The sequence below is a fragment of the Typopeltis vanoorti genome, chromosome 2 (genome assembly GCF_054136105.1).
Source record: "Typopeltis vanoorti isolate ZY-2024b chromosome 2, IOZ_Tvanoo_1.0, whole genome shotgun sequence".
Lineage (NCBI taxonomy): Eukaryota > Metazoa > Arthropoda > Arachnida > Uropygi > Thelyphonidae > Typopeltis > Typopeltis vanoorti.
The window spans coordinates 148,749,601-148,768,967 of NC_143550.1; the positions used below are offsets into that span (position 1 = coordinate 148,749,601).

The following is a 19,367-nucleotide window of genomic DNA, read 5'->3' on the forward strand; positions in this document are numbered from 1 at the left end:
GCACACTAGTAAAATCACTCGCAGTACTTAGAGACAAAGGAACAGAAATCCTCACACACAAACCGAAAGCAGTATACTGGGATTTCTTCCAACTCTCCAGGTGTGATACACAAGAATAGCTGGGGACAGCCTTTTCATTGGGATCTGGCCTGGCGAATAGCTTATGGCCAGCTCCCGGTGAAACAGGTTAAATCTAGGTACGTACCCAGTCCATGCGATCCCTTTTGTGATGTCTTCCGGGGCGTGGAAACGGTGGAGCATTTCTTTTATTTTTGCCCACCAGCCCAACGCGTCTGGCAAAGACTGAGCACAGCACTGGGAATCCCAATGCTATCACTAGAAGAGGTCATACACCTGCAATTCCCGCCACCAGTCAACAAGACCCAAAAATTCGCCATTTTTTTAATTAACGTCTTAAAGTATCACATCTGGAAGGTACGGAAAAAATCCCAGGTACGGGACGCAAATTTAATGTACGCAGGAATAAGGAAAGGTTTCTTTTTTTACCTTCCTAAATTTCTTGCGCAAGAGAGACATCTACTAGGCGACTTTAAATTTGTGAACAAATACTGCAAACCACCGAAAATATGCTTTCTTATACAGGGACGAATCAAGCCCTGTATATTTCTTTAGTATCTCCAAAACTCCACCTAACTCTCCCTAGGAAAAGTAACAACCACTCTGTTCTTCCTCGCCACAAAGCTTTCGCTGGCACAGTTTCCTTTACTCCAAATAAGGGGGGAAGATCTGAGAACCCGGGCTGCGAGGCGGTGCTGCTCCTTGTGAGCGGCATCTCCCGGGCCAGTCTTCTACCCCATTCTAAGTCCCAGTGGTAGCAGGTCTGTAAGTTCCTTATTTTGTTCCCTTTCAGCTCAACTGACCGGACCTTAAGTCCTTTAATTTTTATGTAATTTATATAAAAAATAAAAATAAAAAAAAAATGTTCTAACTGAAAATATTGTTTTCAAAAAGGTCAATGGATCTCCTTCATAGATAACTTACGAAATTATTAAGGATAAATTTATAAGTGAACTTTAGTCAAAATTTTTATGGTTAAATTTTCTTTTTTTTTAACAGATAAATTGAGAATATGTGTCACAGACCAATTAGCCATATAAGGCTAAACAGGTTGACTGAGGCCTCTTTTACCTCCTACTATCCTACTCTATCTTTCATTATTCTCCTCTCTTACTGTTTGCTGACCCTCAGCATGCTTTATTCTCCAAAGGCCGATGATGAGAGACATGAACTCCCATTCGACCTCAATAAAGGTCAAAACTAGTCTGAGTAGTGGCCCTTCCCTTAATGCATAACATTATACATATCTGAAAGGAGATGTGTTTTGCATTATGGGAGATACTAAGTGTTGGTAGCTTGCTCGACCTTTGCGAGGAGTTGCCCGGTGTTGTACCACTTTACCCCAGTCCTGAAGATACTTTCAGGTGCAAACTTTGTTTGCACACACACTTGGATAAAGGATTAAACTAAATTTATTATTACTTGTAATATTTCTTTTGTGATATCACTGATAATTTTTTTTAACCAGTTGATTAGTGTATAAGGGCATTTTATTCTTATTATTATTATGTGACACCTCCAGGGAGTCCAAAGACTCAATGAGGAAGGGCAACTACTCTACAACTCTCTGTCTCCACAACTCAATTCCACTAACTACAACGAACCACAACTATACCAATACCATCTACCACCAACCACCACTAGTATTTTCACAGACAATCACAAACATCTATGCGCACGGTGGGATTCGAATCTACAGCATTTTGGTTGGAGAGTGGATACGCCAACCACTTGACCAACCAGACCATTTTTAAAGCTCTCGGAATCCAATATGAAATTTCTTCATAAAGTATATTAAATATCTTTCATTAAAATAATGAAGTACTCTATCAAGTATTACAATATAGACAATTATACAACAGATTTCTCCTGGATTTCACTGTAATGTTATGGAACCAATTTCTCCAGGAATCTTTCTTTTGTATTGTAATCTGCTTAAATCTTTAAAATCAACATTTCTGATTTCTAAAACTTCATTTACTACCATTACACATTTTGATGTTGCAAGGACTTGCTCATAAATTTCTTGAAATTTCTCATAATTCTGAAATAACCCACTAAAATAGGGTTGTTTTGGATGAAACTCTTGAAAAAATAATTTAGATTATCTTGTTTAGGGTATAAGAAATAATCATTTTTGCATTCATTATCTTTACATTCATCTGAGAATAAGGACAACAACAAAACAGATCAAAATCACTCAGATTACCAACAAAAAAGATTCTGAATTTAACAGTTCTTTGGGTTTATACATGGAAATATCAGAATATTGTAAAGTTGGGTGTAGATGCTACATTCTCATTTATTAATGCAGAATGATGCTGACATAGAACTTTATGTTGCGAATGTTTTTGTAGAATCAAATCTGTGTTTGTTCAAACTGCAAGGAACATCCCAGTGCCTACATCAATATTTTCATTCAGTGACGATGACCGTGACGACAAAGACTAGTAGATAGGTTGCTCCCAATTCAGAACTGGAGCTTCAAGAGATTGTGAACTGGTTTGTGAAAATATATCTCTGAATTTCTTACATTCTTGTGTTTTGTAATATTTTTTTTATAACTTTGCCCAGATAAATTGAACTTTTGTTTTTGGCATATTAGCATGTCATTACATAACACTAATATAATGTAGAACAGACTATAACACTCACATATAAAATGTTACTGTTATTATTGTTACTGTTATGATAGTGCATGGGAGGTGGTTAAGAAGTGTTTGCAGGAGGCAATGGTTGACTGTATACCAAAAGTCCGAATAATAAATCAAGTAGGGGTTAAATGGATTAAGCTTGAGCTGCAAAAAAAGAAACAATTGTGGAGGGAATTTAAGGAGAAAGGTGACCAGCAGGCACAGGAACAGTATAAAGCTCAGGCCAGGATGGTAATAAGGGTGGTAAGAAAAAGCAAAAGCGGATTACGAAAGAAAATTGGCCATGCAGGCTAAAGAGAATCCCAAACAGTTTTTTCAATATGTTGCAAGTAAAAGGAAAAATGTTCATGGTAGAATGATCTTAAAAAATGCTGAGGGTAGGGAGGTAATCGAATCAGTCGATATAGTGGAATTACTGAGCGAGCACTTTGCAAGAGTATATCATCCAGGTGGTGACATTGCAGGAATGGAAGAACCAACAGCTTATACTGGAATTGTGATGAATGAAGTAGAGGTAACTAGTCTATTACAGAACCTCAATGCCAATACATCTGTGGGATTGGATGGTATACCAGCTCATGTCGTACGTGAAGCGGCTAAAGAATTGTCAGTGCCTTTGACCATTTTGTTTAATTTGAGCCTCGGGTCTGGGTCAGTCCCAAGGGGGTGGAAAGAGGGGAAAATAGTTCCGCTGCATAAAGGTGGTTCCAAGGCTGCTGTTGAAAATTACCGGCCAATCAGCATAACAGGAATCATTATCAAGGTCTTGGAGAAAATAGTCAAGAGGAAAATACAAGATTGGATAGAAGAAAATGGGATACTGTATCGGGGACAGCATGGTTTTGTGAAAGGTAGGTCATGCCTCAATAACTTGCTCACGTATTATAACACAGTGATGGCTGAACTGGATAAGGGTAATGGGTTTACAGTGATTCTACTGGACCTTGCTAAGGCCTTTGACAGGATATCACATGGAATTCTAACCAGCAAATTGCAGCATATGGGGATGGATATAGGGTTGGTGAGATGGATAGGAGGGTGGTTAATTCAGGATTCTTGTGTAGAGGCTTAAGTGCTGTGAGGACATTATGTTGGAGGTTTAATGGATTTTTTACAACACTCAAAAAGAATTAAAATAGAATTTAATACTTCCTATATTTCGTCCTAGTCACTAGGACATCTACGGTGATTACAAAGACAATTAATGTAACATGCACACAAAATCTTACAATACTAAGCCCAACCACGTGGGTGACAATAAAGTCCTATCTAGGTGGAGCGCCCTCTAAGGGCAGTTGTAGGTGGCCTGGAATGTAAGGTGGGACCTCTGGTGATGACCGTTTCCCAAATCTTCGGAAGCTTAATACAACCGTATTTGTTAAGATTTGGTTGGTTTTTGAGAGCTGCTGCTGCTTCTAAGAAAAGTCTCTCTTTCTTGAATTTGCTGTGGTGGAGCATGGTGGTTTTCTTCCATGATACTCTGTGGGTAGTGTCCAAAACATGGTCAGCCAAGCCTGAATGGCCATAGTTGTGTTTAACGATGTACGACTTGTGTTCCTCTAGGCGGATGGATGCTGATCTGCCTGTCTGTCCAAAGTACGCAAGCTTACAGGAACAGGGTACTTTGTAAACTCCAGGCAGAGAGAGAGGAGGGAGCTGATCTTTTGAAGAACGGATAAGGGTAGCCAGTTTGCGGTAGGGCTTATATGCTGTGTGTAGGTTATACTTTTTTAGTATCTTGGCTATTTTTTCCGAAGTGCCACGGATGTAGGGTATGGTGATGGCATTTTTAAATTCTTGTTGACGAGAGGGATGGGGAATGGGGGAGGAATTGGCCAGCTGTTTAGACAGTCTGTAACAAGGTGCATTGGTGGCCTATTCAGGCCTATAGTAGATGCCACCAATGCACCTTGTTACAGACTGTCTAAACAGCTGGCCAACTCTCTGTCCCCCCTCACCGGAAATTCAGCTTCCTATATAAAAAACTCGACCCACTTTAAAGCCCTCACAGAAAATTTAACCTTGAATAATACAGACATATTAGTAAGCTTTGATATCTCCTCCTTGTTTACCAATATTCCCTTAACTGACACTTTATCTCTCTTAGAAAACGTTTTTCCCTCTGACATCTTAGATCTCTTTTCCTTTGCCATCAACTCTGGGTATTTCGCTTGGAATAACAAAATCTACAAGCAGATAGAGGGAACCGCCATGGGCTCCCCCCTCTCACCCCCCCTTGCCAATTTCTATATGGAAGATTTCGAAAAACGAGCCATAGACTCAGCCCCACTCAAACCTTCTATCTGGCTAAGATATGTAGATGATGTGTTCTCTATTTGGCCTCATGGCCCAGACACATTAGATTCCTTCCTTGGTCATCTCAATAGCCTACATCCAAGAATCCAGTTTACTATGGAAAAGGAAAAGAACAATTGTTTACCCTTCCTAGACACCTTAGTCACGCGCCTGCCTAATGATACACTTGCCTTCACTGTATACAGAAAACCCACACACACAGGCAGATACATTCACAAACTCTCCCACCACCACCCCTCACAACAATATGGCATCATTAAAACCCTTACCAAGAGAGTACACAATCTTGGTTCCAGTGGAACCGCCCTCACTACTGAGCTTAACCACATACACAGAACTTTCCTCTCCAATGGCTACAGCGAACACAGCATCAAAAAAATAATCAATTCCTCCCCCATTCCCCATCCCTCTCGTCAACAAGAATTTAAAAATGCCATCACCATACCCTACATCCGTGGCACTTCGGAAAAAATAGCCAAGATACTAAAAAAGTATAACCTACACACAGCATATAAGCCCTACCGCAAACTGGCTACCCTTATCCGTTCTACAAAAGATCAGCTCCCTCCTCTCTCTCTGCCTGGAGTTTACAAAGTACCCTGTTCCTGTAAGCTTGCGTACTTTGGACAGACAGGCAGATCAGCATCCATCCGCCTAGAGGAACACAAGTCGTACATCGTTAAACACAACTATGGCCATTCAGGCTTGGCTGACCATGTTTTGGACACTACCCACAGAGTATCATGGAAGAAAACCACCATGCTCCACCACAGCAAATTCAAGAAAGAGAGACTTTTCTTAGAAGCAGCAGCAGCTCTCAAAAACCAACCAAATCTTAACAAATACGGTTGTATTAAGCTTCCGAAGATTTGGGAAATGGTCATCACCAGAGGTCCCACCTTACATTCCAGGCCACCTACAACTGCCCTTAGAGGGCGCTCCACCTAGATAGGACTTTATTGTCACCCACGTGGTTGGGCTTAGTATTGTAAGATTTTGTGTGCATGTTACATTAATTGTCTTTGTAATCACCGTAGATGTCCTAGTGACTAGGACGAAATATAGGAAGTATTAAATTCTATTTTAATTCTTTTTGAGTGTTGTAAAAAATCCATTAAACCTCCAACATAATATAATAAGGTTTATTCAGGAGTAGAGTCCACAAGACGGCCTGTGACTAGTGGTGTGCCACAAGGATCTGTTCTTGGACCACTGCTGTTTAATTTGTTCATTAATGATATAGGAAAGGATCAGAGAGGAACAGTTGATTTGTTTGCGGATGATGCAAAGTTGGGTAGAGCAATAGTGAATGCAGATGATGTCAAAATTTTGCAAGATGATTTGGATAGATTGGAGGTCTCGGCTAAGGTGAATGGATGTCAATTTAATGTGGCAAAATGTAAGGTTATACATTTTGGGGTGAAAAGATTAGCAGCAGATTACTACATTGGTGGAACTGTACTCCAGGAAATTGATGAGGCACGAGATTTAGGAGTGTTGGTGGATAAGGAGTTAAAGTTTAGGGGGCACATTGCAAAAGTGGCCAAATCAGCTCATCAAATCACTTGGTTGCTGAAGAATACATTGACAAGCAGAGACAAGCAGGTTATTGTTCCTCTGTATCGAGCCTTGATAAGACACCCCATCTCGACTACTGTGCCCAGATTTGGTCACCTAGGTTTCTTCTTGATGGGGAGGAGGTGGAGAGGATCCAGAGGCGAGTGACCAAGATGATAGCAGGTCTGTGGAATGAACCTTATGAGAACAGGTTGAGGATTTGTGAGGTTGCAAAAATTGGTTGATAGGCAGAGGAGGGGAGATATGATTGAGACATTCAAATTACTGAAGGGTTTCTATAAAATTAATTCAGAAGATATTTTTGAGAACAGGGCTGCTTGTGGGAGGACTAGGGGACATCCATGGAAATTTTGCAAAAGTGTGGTTAGTAAAGGTGATAGAGCTGGTTCTTTACTTTTAGAGTGGTGAATGAGTGGAATGGGCTGCCAGAGTCTGTGGTGGATGCTGTGACAGTGAATGAGTTTAAGGCGAGATATGACAGATACTGTATGAATGTCGAATAGTTGTGATGAATATGGTTTGGGGCCTCCCTCGATGAGTCTAATGACTCCTTGGAGTTGGCCGTAATAATAATAATAATAATAATAATAATAATTATTATTATTATTATTATTTAGTAATATGTATGATCAACTCACAAAGTAAACAAATGAACACTGAATAGCCAATATGCAGTTGCACAATAGTGCACAGCACAAGTCTGAATAGTGGGGGTAGGGATACAATGTCATCCTTGATGTGGGCCATTTGCCATATTTGTCACACTCACTTGTGAAGCATTTTTATTTATTATCTTTATTTTATTATTAGAATAGAATTTTCTAAATCAAAATAATGTTCAAATCATTTAAAAAAAAAAAAAAACATGACAATATTCAGGCTCATTTACACAACATTCCACCAAGAAATTCATGGCAACCTACTGAGCGAGTTCACCCCTGACACACACACACACACACAAATTATTTGCTTCATCACTAAAAATTTAATATCCGAGACAGAGTCAAAGATAGGAAAAAATGACTTTACCTGATGCAGAAGTAGGTGGTGCTAATGTTGGAGAAAGATCTCCGTTACAGTAGTCATATTCATTACAACATTTTATTACAAAACGATTATGATTGTGCTCTGAATGATAGCAAAACATGGGATGTTCTGGAGGAAACAGTTCACTTTTTGGAAAACACCTGGAATAAAAATTATGTCCTTATGAGTTTTAATACACTTAACCAACTTTTAACAAAACTAAAAATTTAAATGAAAATATTTTAAGCATTAACAGATACCAAAACTAGTAAAATAAACCACCTGAGGATACTACTTTGAACGTTTAGGTTCTGAATATGAGAGTTTTCCCAGAAATAATATACATTAATTCTGAATTTTTTTGATTTTTATTCATTCCAATCATTCAAATGTTGCAATTTGAATTGCAACAAAAATACAAAGCTTTTTTAAACCACATCTTAAGTATGAATATATTACAGGTTCTACAATTTTGTGTAAATGAGCACTGATTGATAACAAAAATTCCTCCTGCATTACAACTTGAGCTATCTTTAGAATGGATTGTTCTTTAAATTAAATGGTGGCTAAGTCAATAATGGCAAGTGTATTTATAGCTATCAATTGCATGTGTTTAGTGACTAGCTTATTTTGCCAGTGGAAATACTCATGATTCCTTCATATGAGAGCAATTGGGCTTTAGTCAAAAATGTCTAGAAAAATTAATCTTGTATATTTTAATGAGAATAGAATCTGGATCTTTTCCAACCAAAGAGCATAGGCAATTTCAAAGCATTATCAAGGAGTTCTGTTTTTTTTTTTTTTTTTTTTTTTTTTTTTTTTTTTTTTTTGAGAAAGATTCTAATACCTGGCTGGAATACACTAGATTAACAACAAAGCTGTCTAAATGCTGAAAAATCATTACAAAAAAAAATAAATTGATTCATCCTAAACATGGTGGTCACATGGCATGCATTAACTGTCATAAGGCAAAAACTTATGGGTTGGCAAAATTAAATCTGAGATGTTGAAGGATTTAATGAGAGATTTCCATTTAATACAAGACCTAGATTTCTTGTTCAAAGATATGTGTGGATAGACAGAAGTCTGGAATAAAAGTTTTTTTCTAAATATGGTATAGTGGAAATATTAAGTTTACTGCATGGTTAATGCTTGAGTTAGGGTTGGTCAAGACTGGATATTGCTTTTCTTTTATGCTCAACATCTCCAAAATGCTATTTATTTCTTACTTCAAATCCATTGCTTTTTTGCCCTATATGAGCACTTGAGCATGGTATTCTACACTGCTTGAAAAAGAAGTCAATGGATACCACAGTGTGAGGAACAAATAGCCACAATGCCACCTTAATAAGATGAAGTTTTGTTATGATGATTGCAGCAATCTTACAGGACATACTTTCCACAAGTGTATGGTAGCTATCCAGGGAATTTTGGACCATTCTGTAGGCATGTAATGAGGTTCTGGACTGTTGTGAGACAGATGCCTCGATCTCACCTGAAGCTCCAGTTCATCCAGTTCACAGATGTTCAATAGGGTAGAGATCAGTGCTCTGTGGAGGCTGATGAAGTATGGTGATGTTCATGTCTACAAACTATGCAGTTACAACAGAAGACTTATGACACAATGCATTCTCTTGCTGAAAGAAATGATGGTTACATTCCAGAAATGGCACAAAATAGGAAGCATTGCATTGTACAGCATGTTCAAATATATCTCAGAGTTCAGTGTTTATGGCACCAGAAACAGAAGCCCAAGACCAAACCAAGAAAATATCTCTTATCAGAAACATTCACTGGGCATCTGCCACACCCAACTCCATTCATCTGCTCAGTGGAAGGTGTAGTATGATTCGTCGCTCCATAACATAGCTTTCCAAGCTTCCATATCCTACTATACATGCTCTTTGCACCATTTTTGATGATCTGCATGTTGGTTCAGGTAATGTCACAGCTTGCATATTGTGGTCCTTCCATGGAAACCAATGTTGTGAGTCTCGGTTTAGACTGTTTTTGTGCAGATTTGTGTTCCAGTTGATGCCGGAATTCTGACATCAGTGTCGGCCAATGAATGGCAGTGGGAGTTTTTACATATTATCTTTCATTGCACCCTACGGTCACATTCAGTGAGTGTGGTAGGTCTTTCACTGCAGATAGCACTTATAGTTTATTCCCCCCCACCCCGCTTCAGTATGGTATCGTTAATTGTTGACCTGGGATGGTCCAATTTGTCAATGATTTGCCAGACAGATAGGTCTGCAACATGACGCCCTATAACAATGTCTCTTTCAAACTCCATCAGTGTCCTTCTTATAGCCACTTCACACGGACAAAGTTGCACTGACTGACATCACCTTTTACATGGCACAATATATCTTGTCCATTGTGTGTCCATTGACTTCTTTACAAGCAATGTATATACTTCTGGATGTTTGTAAAAGGGAATGCTGTCCTTAAGAGCTTGCAAAGAGTTCAAATTGGATTGAAAGTCCAGTATAGAGATATCACTGCCATTCCATACATTGGCAATCTATCCATTAGAATTGTTTCTCTTTTCAAAGATCATAACATCAGAGTGACTTTCAATCCATTCTGATTATGGAGAGAGAGAGAGAGACGGACCCCAAATCAATCAATATTAATAAATTTGAAAAGTTGATAAAATAGTCAGTTACTTGCAAGTATTATATTCAATAGAGTGAAAAACAAAAAAAAAAATCAAAAATCTTGGGTTTTCTTTGCAGCATTGGCTTACTTTACCAAGAGCACACTTCAACATTTATTATGCATTCTATAGTTATCCTATTCTGTATATCTAGACAAAGTTCTTAGAATGCAAAAATGTTTCCATGAATCTTTCAAAACTAAACTAATCCTGTCAGTAACAAACATGAATATCTGGCAATACTTCCAATCCATTAGATGGTTTATCATGTACTCAGGGGTGTAGTCGGGTCAGGGCGACACCCTGGTACTTTTTTAAAACTATCAAAATTTTTTAATTTATTATAACAAATTATAAGAATTATAATAATAAGACTTACTTATAATGCAGTTCCAGCTTTCGGTCAAAAAATAGCAGCTTGCCACTATTATTATATTATCTAATATTATATAATATAATATTAATTGAAATATATAATAATATAATATAATTAATATAATAATAATAAATGCTGCACTTTATGCTTTGGATTATTGTTTCCAAGGTAGAGCCCTGGCACTATTTCTTTTAGGACCACACCCCTGCATGTACTGCATTTTATATTTGACCCACATCAGCTGCCTTTTTCTAAGGCATTTGATAGGATACCACACGATAGCTGTTGCGTAAACTAGGGAATATGGGATTGGAACATAATCTATTGACTTGGATCAGGGGATGGTTAACAGACAGATATCCAAAAGTGGTATACAGTGGGTGTGAATCTGCCAGGTTTAAGGTAACCAGTGGTGTACCTCAGGGTTCAGTCCTTGGGCCATTATTGTTCAATCTATACATTAATGATTTCAAGCAGGGTCTATCATCAGATTTGCAATTATTTGCTGATGATGCAAAGATAGGCAGGGCAATCAGGGATTCTACTGATATTTAGCAATTACAAAATTATTTGAATAGACTGGAAATCTGGGCAAACGAAAATGGCTGTCGGTTTAATGTTAGTAAGTGTAAAGTTATGCACTTTGGCGTGAAGAGATCCAGCGGCATATTATATTATGAGGGGGTTATGCTACAAGAAACTGAAGAGGAAAGGGATCTTGGTGTATTAGTGGATAAGAATTTAAAGTTCAAAGGTCGCATAGCAAAAGTTGCAAATACAACTCAGAGGATAATTTCTATGCTGAAGCGAACCTCGACACATAAGGATAAGGAAGTAATTTTGCCTCTTTATAAGGCTTTGATAAGACCACACTTGGATTACTGTGCTCAGATTTGGTCTCCCGGGTTCCAAGGGGATAAAAAAGCTGTGGAAAGGGTGCAATGAAGAGTTACAAAGATTATATCCAGATTATGGGATTTAGATTATGAGGACAGATTGCGAGTATGTGGATTGCAGACTCTGGTTAACAGGAGAAAGAGGGGGTGATATGATAGAGGTCTATAAACTTTTGAATGAGTGTTATAGCATTTCAAATGATGAAATTTTTCGTTATATGGAAGGCGGGGAGAGAACATGGGGGCATCCATGGAAGTTAAGGTTGTTCTCAGTCAAGAAAGGGGTAAGAGCTAGGTTTTTCTCTCAGAGAGCAGTGAGTGAGTGGAATAATTTGCCCTTAGGGGTAGTGAGTGCATCTACTGTAAATGAATTTAAGGGAAGGTATGATAGCTGGGTCGGGTAATTTACAGCCTCCCTCGATGAGTCTTTGACTCCCTGGAGGTTTCAGATAATAATAATAATTATAGTTACAAACTAAATTAGCATTGAACGTGAGTGATACATGTATCATGTGTACATGATTAACTAATTGTTGCTAAGAAATGTTCTGTAGTTTGCATTGAAGTTCATTTCCTGTGTGTTAAGAGATCTAATTAGGGTTTTCCATGTCTCTGGGAGTATTAAACCCTGGTTCTTGTTAAGATTATCAGCAGAGCGAGTGACTGTAGCTGCTGCTTTAAACATTTGGGAGTGGTAGTCTTCTATGTAAGGGGAACAGCTTTTGTCCCATTCAATGACATGGTTAGTTATAGAAAAATGAGATGACAGGCCTGATATGTCTTGTCTATTGTTTTTGACGTAACTAATGTGCTCCTTCTGTCTAATTTTGAGGCTTCTTGATGTTTGCCCGATGTAACTTGAACCACATGAGCATGGAATATTGTAAACTCCAGCATATTTATAGAAAGGATAGTTATCTTTTGGAGATCTTAGATGCCTCAAAATTAGACAGAAGGAGCACATTAGTTACGCCAAAAACAACAGACAAGACATATCAGGCCTGTCATCTCATTTTTCTATAACTAACCATGTCATTGAGTGGGACAAAAGCTGTTCCCCTTACATAGAAGACTACCACTCCCGAATGTTTAAAGCAGCAGCTACAGTCGCTCGCTCTGCTGATAATCTTAACAAGAGCCAGGGTTTAATACTCCCAGAGATATGGAAAACCTTAATTAGATCTCTTAACACACAGGAAATGAACTTCAATGCAAACTACAGAATGTTTCTTAACAACAACTAGTTAATCATGTACACGCGATATGTGTATCACTCACGTTCAATGCTATTTTAGTTTGTAACTATAATCGTTAGAATTTTACAGTTATTCATATTTGTGTAATGCTTTTTAACCTAAGTGTTTGTACCCTGAAGATGCCAACAGTTAAAGTTTGGTGAAACTAGTAGGTTTAATAAATATTTATTAGTTAACACTTGAGCTATTGTCCAAATAATTACTCTAGTTAGATGAGCAAGAAAATAAACATTCATTATGAAAGGGTTTACCTTATTAATTAAAATCTGTGAATTTACGATCACTTTGTGCACGACTGCTTTGTGTTTTTCGAAAAGCATTGATTTCTCTTTAGGCCAGGGCCAAACTTACACTTTTCCCTAGACGGGCAGGGCCTGAGATGCTAGAGTGCTGGGAGGCACCTTCCTCATTTCTTAGGGCCCTTAAATTGCCCTTATTTTTTCGGGGTCCCAGCTAGCGCCTCATGCGCCTGTACATAAGTACGGCCCTGCTTTAAGCACTAAAAAAAGGATAATGGTTGGAAACGCTGATGAAATTTAGTATTTGAAATCATGACTAAAGTTGATATTATCATTCAGTGGTACACCCAGAGGGGGGGGGGTAAGGGGCCCTGGGGCCAAAATACCAGAAAAATTTCCTAAAATCTTTTCCTAATAAAAATTATTTTTTATTTATTTATGTTGTGTCATCTATTTCTATACTACTTATGAATTAGCGGTCAATAAGGTGGGAATAGTCGATAGTTCTCGGGAATTACGGCCGCAGTGAACACAAGGCGAACGAAGTAGTGCTCAGGCGGACGAGCTCAAGTTGTGGTATAAAAAATTTTAAAAACCGTTTGCAATAGCTCCATGCAAAAATTCCATTGATGCAGTTTCGAAGTGTGACAAAATGATATATCCTAACATCTTAACTTATTAAAAATATTTGCAACGCTTCCGGTAACAACATGCGTCATTGAAAGGTCACGTTCTACCTTACGCCCTTTAAAAACCTCTTTAAGATCTACCACGACACAATCACGATTGAACGGACTGGCTTTGCCCCCCCCCTACACACACACAGATTAATGTAACCACGACTGAAGTAATTCAAGAGCTTTGTAAAAAGAAAAGAAAACTGGATTTTATTCTTTAAATAAATTTTTATAATCCCCTAACGAATTTTATTGAATTTGTATTAAAAATATTTTCACCCGTTCAACTCGGCTCCCCCAAAGATTAAATCCTGAGTGCGCCACTGCTATCATTTTAATTTGGTTTCAATAGAAGCTAAAGCAATTTGCTGGGTTGAGCAGTTAGGCCGAAATGCTTTTGGGATTAACTGCCATTCCCATATATTTTATGTGCTTTGAAAAGTGCAAGAGAAGTCTAAATATGTAGACTTCCGTTGTCTAAATATTTGAATATTTGCGATTCACTGATTAAAACAAGGTGCGTTGAGAAGAAAAATTACAACTACTACATATAAAGTTTTGGTGGGAGATGCAGCAGGTAGATCATCAGTAATACAAGTCGTTGATTATTTGCAACTTCCGCATTTCTTTAACAAAGAACCAAGAATTGAAGAAGAGGGAGTATGTAGTCCCACAAAATCTAATTCAAGAGCTCTCCAACTGGATGCGTACTTGGCTGAATTGTTGTTTTGAAGAAATACTGCACTGTCAACAGTGAAATAATAAAGAATTGTTTAAGTTAACGTTAATCTGTCAGTGCCACAGTGAGAACATGGCGAGTTTTTTTTTTTTTTTTTTTTTTTTTTTGAGGAGGAAAGAACGGAAAAGGACATTAAAACCGAGTTCGGTTTCTTGATAAATACCGAGAGAATAATGCATGGAAAATCTTGCCCTAAGCCTACAGTCATCCGCCTGGCTTAACGAAACAGCTGCTCATATATCAGAAAGCAACTGCCACAAAAATTTGCATCAATACATATTAAAATACCTTCCTCAGAGCTGGCAGTGAATAATGCCAAGTGAAATGAACTCATACAGCACACAGCTACAAGTTTCGTAGGATAATCGATAATAATGAAAGTTTTCAGTAGATCCTACTTGGACGAAGACATTCTTTCTTCATCTCTTTCTGGAGGAGAAAGAACATCGCTATAGTAATGTTTGAAACCTCTACTCTGGATGGTAATTTTGTTAGGCAGCATCCGGCAAAACTAAACCAATATCTTGCTCCAACTGAAGTGTCAATAATCAATAACTCGTGTGGTGGAAGGCAGAATGAAAGCAAAAAAAAACTTTTTTCCTTGCAAAAATTTCTTTCCCTCCTTTTTCAAATCCCTGTAGATTACAAATCAGCAACTAGTCACAATTCTTGCTATATCTACACCGACTGTTGTGACTGAAGAATCAAGGCAGGCACAGAGATGAACAAACCATCACAAAAAATGCAGTGGTGTCTTCAAATAGAGAGGTAGGATCGATTGGCGTTACTACAATGTTGTGATTGTATGACATATGAAACTTTCAATCTTTACATTGTTAACAATGCCAACCATGCTCATTCTACTGAGGTTTTAAAACGATCGGACGCTTGTCTGGATAACTGATGTAAGTCGAGGGAAACTTTTGTAATGAGAAGGCAGAGCTGGCGCTCGAACAATTGGCCAATTACTACACGAACGAGCAATAATTTAAAAAAAAAAAAAATGACAGAAATAAAATTTAATAGGGACTAATTTGCAAAACTATTTTGGTATATGGCTTTTTTTTTTTTTTTTTTTTTTAATAATGTAATTTACTAACACATGAATATGTACGGAGCAAGGGTCAACCGGTCTACGCTTCTATAGATTCTAAGACATAGGTATTAGTGATCTTTTTAATCTAAAATAGTGCATACAGACACTGAACAAAATCAGAATATGAAACTGATGAATAAATAAAATATTTACAATAAAATAACAAACAGAAAACAAAATTACGCATATAAATTAACTCCGCTCCGTTTTTAATTAAGTAAACACAGGGAACGAAAGAAATACGAGATAAAGTAACATGTACCTCAGACAGAAGATTCACAATAAAGAAATTATGGTAATTATTGTTTACAAAAAAAAAAAAAAAAAAACTGAAGGCGTGGATTGATATTATTAGCTCTAATGAAATGCAAGATGGAACCGACCTCTGTGGCAGAGTACATTCATTGACTATTATTGTCATTATTATTATTAATAATGAGACCTCAAGTGAGCAAAGGACTTATCGAGAAAGGCTATAAATCACCCAAACCAGCTGTCTTACCTTCCCTTAAATTCATTCACACTACATGCACTCACTACCCCTAACGGCAAATTATTCTACTCACTGCTCTCTGTGAGAAAAACCTAGCTCTTACCCCATTTTTTGACTGCGAACAAACTTAACTTCCATGGATGCCCCGGTGTTCTCTCTCCACCTTCCATATAACAAAAAATTTCATCAGACGATCCTATAACAACCATTCAGAAGTTCATAGACCTCTATCATATCATCCCCTCTTTCTCCTGTTAAGCAGAGTCTGTAATCCACACACACTCTCAATCTGTCCTCATAATCTAAATCTCATAATCAGGATATAATCTTTGTAACTCTTCTTTGCATCCTTCCACATCATCTTGTGGATGATGTGGAATTAAACGTATTATTTAATAATACGTTTATTATTAAATAATAATAATAAACGTATTATTAAATAATGGGATTATTTTATACTATAAAATCAAGACATTACAATAATAACATTTCCTTTTAATAAAACCTGGTTTGAGGGAAGGGTAAAAATCCAGAAAATAGCTTTACTGCAATTTATGAAACCGTGTCCATAAATATTATAATTATAATTAAAGGAATGGATTTGCAATTTTTGGACATTACAATTAAATCCTTTAATTGTAATCTCCAAATATTTAAAGAGACGGAGTAAACACGATAAGCACTACGAACATTACTGGCGCAAACTAATAAACAGTGGAACTGCGCGACGGACAGTGCCGCATCACGCTAATAGCTCGCATCTCACTATGACGTACATATGATCGCGCAAGTAGCAATATGACACTGTGGTAAACACAGTGCTGCTAGCGTCCTTCGGCCCTCCTAAGTGCTACAAGATGGATTTTTATTATTTTTAATACAAAATAAGAGAATTGTATAGGATTGTTGATGATAAAATTAAATATTACAAGCAAATATAAATAAATTAATAAATATATTTATATATCAAGAAAAATTAGGGGTGCTGCAGTTCCGCAGTGCCTCTGCACGAGCCGCCCCTGCATAAATACATTTCTAGGCGCTACTTAAGATTACAGCAAGAAATAATTATAATTTTTTGCGCTGTAAGATTTCTCTCGCTTTACACACAAATACAAAAGATTAAATTCGTGTGTGTGTGATTCAATATTCCCTTCGAGCATCTGTTGTTTATTCTTTCAACCAACATAGTGAAATAATGACTATAATAATGTGGGATCGAAACTGAGAGGTATTACAAATAGTCCGGTACAGCAGTTATGTTGCTAGCAGCGCCACTAAATATGAGAAATGTAAGAGTGTCAAAAAATATTTGATGCGGACAAGTTCTAATCCAAAACGGGAAGAGGGATGAAGACAGTGATAAGTCCGAATAAGAATTGTGTCTTAGAAACACACACACATCATTAACGTAATGTAAGATATCACTTTTCATTTATCATATTTGTATTAAATAGCGCACAACAAAAAATGAAGTGGCAAAAACAATTACGGCGAGATGCGCGAAATTCTGGAGCAGATGGCAGACACAGTGCATCAAAGGTGCACTTGGTTTGGCAGACGGTATATAATCTTTGTTGTATACCATGTCTGGCGACAAATGTGCTTAAACCTTAACGAGACACGAATAAGTGGAACTGAACAAGCTAAACGGTACGCCAACAGTATCACACACTTCTTACCAAACAAAGACTTATTGTTTATGTGGTTGTTTGCAATCGTTCTTCGAGTTGTAGTTCTTAACAGTAACATAACAAACTTTTAATTAATGCGTAAATACCTAGACTCTTCGTCCCATAGCGACATCTATATTTAGCATATACTGATAAGAAATTTCAGGGAATAGGTTTCGCAATTGTAGCAAACAATTACACTTTATTGTTACTTATTTTACTTACCATACACAAATTATTACTTAATCAAATCATAATAGTTCCTGAGCATTTCTGTGCCGCACTACACTTATTTTGCTAGCTAATATATTTAATTGCAATTCACCTAAACACTATTATTTCCAGATTTGCATGAAAAAAACCACAATTTGCAGTTTAAAACAAAACACTATTAATAACGAAATCATATAGTTTGGAATTATGAAAATATTTTGAGTGCCGCTTTATTTTTCCTTTTTTTTTATAATATTTTTAACGATAATTTCCTGACTTAAGAACAGACACACACAGTGAAAAAAAAAAAAAAAGCAACCTCCGTATGAGATTACAGTCAGGCATTACTATCCACAATAAACAACACAGGATGACATGATTACAATATATATATACCCACCTACGAAAACTAATCAGACCATAAATCTACTGTTATGTGTTGAAAATTATTCAACAGGAAATAATCAAAACCTGAACATTATTAAAGTGGCACTTAATACCGTCGCTGAAATATGACCAGCACGTAAAAAGAAGTGATAAAGATTATACAAAAACTGAAGATAGAGATAGTCTGGAGTAATTACTTTGAAACACTAACAATTCACCTAAACACTTCAATGAGACAGGATAGTAGTACAAAATATTCAAGAGGGATGCAATTAGGAGTACATATCAATACTTAGGTAGAAAAGCTATCGGTAAACCTGCTATGTGGAAAAGCAGTTGGAGTACATGATATTCGATCAGAAATGCTTTTATACTTACATATTTAAGCATTTCTGATCGAATATCATGGCTAGACTGCATAATTTAGAGGCTAAGAAAATTGTGGAAGAACAAATTTAGTTTAATCCTTTATCCAAGGGTTTGCAAACAAAGTTTGCGCCTGAAAGTATCTTCAGGACTGGGGTAAAGTGGTACAACACCAGGCAACTCCTTGCAAAGGTGGAGCAAGCTACCAACACTCCTATCTCAGTATCTCCCATAATGCAAAACACATCTCCTTGCGGATTGTATAATGTTATGCATTAAGGGAAGGGCCACTACTCAGACTAGTTTTGACCTTTATTGAGGTCTCTTCAGTGGGAGCCAGGCCCAAGTGGAGATACCAGGCAAAAGCATTAGCAAGGTCATCTCCTCCTATAGGAGCTGCCAAACGGTGTGCCACCTTTTTATTAAATTACTCTGGATTTAGAGAAAGATGTTGAACGTTTATTTTTCACTTGGTCAGACTATAATAAATTTAGTTTAATCCTTTATCTAAGTGTGTGCAAACAAAGTTTGCGCCTGAAAGTATCTTCAGGACTGGGGTAAAGTGGTACCACTTTACCCCAGTCCTGAATTTTTTAATAAAAAGGTGCACACCGTTTGGCAGCTCCTATAGGAGGAGATGAC

At 37.3% G+C, this 19,367-nt stretch overlaps 1 protein-coding gene across 2 annotated transcripts in view; it reads right to left on the bottom strand.

Moving 5' to 3' along the window:
* LOC150109519 (TGF-beta receptor type-1-like) overlaps nt 1-19,367 on the bottom strand; it is a 575,024-nt gene that overhangs the window by 75,867 nt on the left and 479,790 nt on the right. For both annotated transcript variants that reach the window (XM_090408778.1, XM_090408769.1), the window contains exon 3: nt 7,656-7,813. In XM_090408778.1, the coding sequence (XP_090264904.1) occupies nt 7,656-7,813 (158 nt within the window). The remainder of the gene's footprint in view (nt 1-7,655; nt 7,814-19,367) is intronic.